Genomic DNA, 4,243 nt, shown 5'->3' on the forward strand with positions numbered 1-4,243 from the left:
CTAAACTTGGCTTCAAATTTCAACTTTGACCTCCAACTTTCATAGTGCACAAACAAGCACTTTAACTATCCAACCTTTTAATAAATAAACACGCGATTTTTGGAGCAAAGAGCGTGAAATGCAAACGCTTCCACATGTATTAGTGAGCCACTCAATGGCTGCCAACTAATTAAACACTTTACACGTCCATTTTAGAACTAAAAAAAAATTAATTAATTAAGGGTAGAGTTGTCATTTCAGCATTTTTTTTACTATTGTGTGCCTCAAAAATTACTTCTAACTCGCGCAAAATGCGTGCACATCACGCGTTTTGCTAGGTAAGACACGCGTGTTTATTTATTAAAAGGTTGGATAGTTAAAGTGTCTATTTGTGCACTTTAAAAGTTGGAGGTCGAAGTTAAAATTTGAAGCCAAGTTTAAGGTCCAATATATGTATTATGCCTAATATTTTTATATGCGGCATTGTATTTCCATTTTATGCTATGCGATAATTACTCTACAATCACCCCCTTTTTTAATTTCTAATTTTTTTAGTTATATATGCAAACACTTATATATATTCGAGTATATATTTATCTTTAAATTAAAGTACTATATATATCAGTAAAATAGAGCATCAAGCTTGTAAGATTTTACACTTAACTTACAAGTGTTGCTTTTTTCTCTATATGATTGTTTTGTATTTATAGCACAAAGAAAGTCCAATAATATATGCACCATTTAAAATTTGTCATTTGCAATATAAAATTTGTATTAAATATTTTAAAATAAAGGCATAATACATATATTGGACCCTAAACTTGGCTTCAAATTTTAACTTTGACCTTCCACTTTCATAGTGCACAAACAGGCACTTTAACTATCCAACCTTTTAATAAATAAACACGTGAGTCCTACCTGGCAAAACGCATGATGTACACGTATTCTGCGCGAGTTAGGAGTAATTTTTGAGGCCTACAACGATAAAAAAATGTTGAAATGACAACTCTACCACCCCGGATTCCGGCCAATCTCCGGCAACCCAAAACCCCCATTCATTTTCTTCTTTTTCAGGCAAAACGCCACCACCAAATGACCCCCAAACAAGTGAACAAACACATCCATTACTCCTCCCTTTTCCGGCCAGCAAACACCACTTGAAACCACCCAAAACCTCCATTCATTTTCTTCTTCTTCCCTCCGCTCACACCACCACCAGCGAGCCGGCTTCAACCTCAAACAACCAGCAGCCCCCAACTCCAAACACCTCCAACCCAGCTGTTCTGCTTCTTCCTCCGCACGGAGCACAACCCATGAAGCGAACGAGCTTCGAGCTCACTAAACTCACCAAATACCCGACCCCAAACCCATCAGATCCGCCATCTCCGGCGAGAATCATCACGAAACAACACTGCTGCAACCAGCAGCTTGAACCAGACACAAAACAGCAACCAAATGACCCCCAAAACCCCATGAAAACAGACCCAACAACCACAAACACCTAAACCAAGAAGCCAGCCATCAACAAACCTCTAAGCTCCGTCAAACAATGAAGCCCGAGCTCTAAAAACCATTAGGAGGAATTAATTTTGATTCTTGTATATAAATTAAAATTAATTTTGACTTTTTTTAGTTCTAAAATCGACACGTAAAATATTTAATTAGTTGGCAGCCATTGAGTGGCTCACTAATACACGTTGGAGCGTTTGCATTTCATGCTCTTTGGCTGCAAAAATCGCGTGTTTATTTATTTAAAAGTTGGATAATTAAAGTGTCTGTTTGTGCGCTATGAAAGTTGGAGGTCAAAGTTAAAATTTGAAGCCAAGTTTAGGGTCCAATATATGTATTATGCCTAAAAAAAACATGCAACGCACATTCCCAAAACTAGCTTGTAGTTATATAAGCTTTTCAAAAGTTAGTAGACACCTTACCTATCCAACCACTATTGACTTTCTTACAAAACATATTCCATAAAATAAGGACTACCTTTCCGTTACAAACTAAACATAATATTTCAAAGGAACCATTAAACAAAAGACTATCTAGAAATATCTCATTTTCAAACAAAAGTTGTACCTTTTGATGAAAAAAACTCCTCATTTCAGAGGACCATACTGGGGCAAATATTTATAGACCCCTCAATTCATGTTGAAGTAATTATCTAAATTTGTATATAAAATACTTCTGAGAGAAATCTATGTGCTAGAAGTAAGAAATCTAGTGATCTGTGCAAGTCTATTATTTTTTATTTACCAACTGACACGCTAAATAGAATACTAGATCTCATGCCCGACAAATATGCTGCAAGAGTTAGCATCTTATAAAAAAATTGGACTCAGTTATGGTCTACACAACCTAACCTTGTGTTTGATCCCCTGATTTTTCGGTATGTATCTTATATCCCTTGATTTTTCATATGCTTCATAATATGAGAAGCCACATGGGCAACGAAACACCATCACCATTGAAATGTTGATTGGGTCATGAGCAAGTTCGTTTTGATGACAACATTGAACCCTTGACTTTGTATTTGCATCATTATTGTGAAGATGACGGTGGTGAGCATGGATCCCTGAGAAAGAAGTATTTTTTGAAGCGTCCAATAGTTAATGCCGATTTAGGATGCAGCATCATGCCCTATCATCTGCCTCCTAATTCTCCTATGGCTCATCACCACTTTGTGTATCCACCACCAATGGAAAATGGTGACATGCATTGGGATGCATCAAATGGAAGCACTTCTCAATGTGCAGTGGATAGTGATGTTGAGTTTCCTGCGGAGGGGGTTAAAGAGTGATCAATTTCTCTACTGAAGGAATTAAGTTGTTGAAACTTCAAGAGCAATAAAGAAAGTAGACTATTTTTTCTATGTTGCCTAATGTAGGATAGTTCTTAATTTGTGAAGTTTAGGAATGTGTCTTTCGAACTAAGTGAGACAATTAGTGGCCCCTTCAATTGGATGGTAACTTATGTGTGTATGTTTATGTGTGTGTGGTGGAAGTGATCAACCACTTGAACAAGTGTCACCTGTCCTTATTCTGATCTCCACAACCAACCCCTGCACATTCCCCTTCCCTTGGTATGCTACCTAGCTTCTCTTTTACTTTTACAAATGCATTGCACAATCTATATATATATATATATATATATATCAGAATAAGGACAGGTGATGCTTGTTCAAGTGGTTGAGCACTTCCACCACACACACATACATATACACACATAAACAAACATACAATTGGACGAACCACCCTTTGGCTCACTCAGTTCGAAAGAAACATTCCTAAACTTTGCAATTAAGAACTATACTAGATTAGGTAACATAGAAAGGACAACCTACTTTCTTCACTACTCTTAAAGTTTCAACAACGGATTAATTCCTTCAATAGAGAAATTGATCACTCCTTACGTCCTCCGTAGGAGACTCAACGTCACTATCCATTACACACTGAGAAGTGCTTGCATTTGATGCATCCCCTTGCATATCACCACTTCCCATTGGTGGTGGATACACAAAGTGGTGATGAGCCATAGGAAAATTACGAGGCGGGTGATAGGGCGTGATGTTGCAGCCTGAAGCTGCATCAACTATTGGATGCTTCAACAAAGACTCATCTATCAGGGATCCACGCTCACCACCACCATGCTCACGATAACGAGGCAAGTACAAAGGCAAGGGTTCAATGTATTCATCAAAACCAAACTTGCTAATGACCCAATGCACATCTTCAACGGTGATGGTGTTCCGCTATTCACGTTAGCAACTAGCGTTGGCTTCGCATGTTATTAAGCATATGAACACAGAGATACATTCATGCATAGTCCGTTTGCTGTCATCGGATATCTTGGCATGTGGAGGAAGGGTCCTATGCGTGATTCTACCCACGTCAGGCATGAATCGGTCTTGCTCCTCAAGGATGCATCCTACAACTGCCTGGTTGAGATGTGCATATTTCATTACCTATTTAACCACTATCGACTTTCTTACAAATCATATTCCATAAAACAAGGACTACCTTTCCAAACTAAACATAATATTTAAAAAGAAACCACTAAACAAAAGACTATCTAGAAATATCTCATTTTCTAACACTCTACGAGATTTTTCTTGGATACTCCCAACTTAGCCCTTAGAACTTCAAATTTCCCCTTAAAAAGTGCCTTGGTCATGATGTTTGCAATCTGCTGATTTGAGCTGCAATGAACAAGTTTAACTTCGTCATCATTCTTTGCTTGCCTGATAGCATGAAACTTCACATTTATA

At 37.8% G+C, this 4,243-nt stretch overlaps 1 protein-coding gene across 1 annotated transcript; it reads right to left on the bottom strand.

Moving 5' to 3' along the window:
* Positions 1 to 987: 987 nt before the first annotated feature.
* On the bottom strand, positions 988 to 3,937 carry LOC125813994 (uncharacterized). The gene is given in 3 exon segments (XM_049493474.1): positions 988 to 1,272; positions 1,328 to 1,480; positions 3,389 to 3,937. Coding segments are annotated over 3 exon segments (987 nt in total).
* Positions 3,938 to 4,243: the final 306 nt, after the last annotated feature.

Source organism: Solanum verrucosum, unplaced genomic scaffold (assembly GCF_900185275.1).
Source record: "Solanum verrucosum unplaced genomic scaffold, falcon-dt-bn FXZP01000085.1, whole genome shotgun sequence".
NCBI classification, from domain to species: domain Eukaryota; kingdom Viridiplantae; phylum Streptophyta; class Magnoliopsida; order Solanales; family Solanaceae; genus Solanum; species Solanum verrucosum.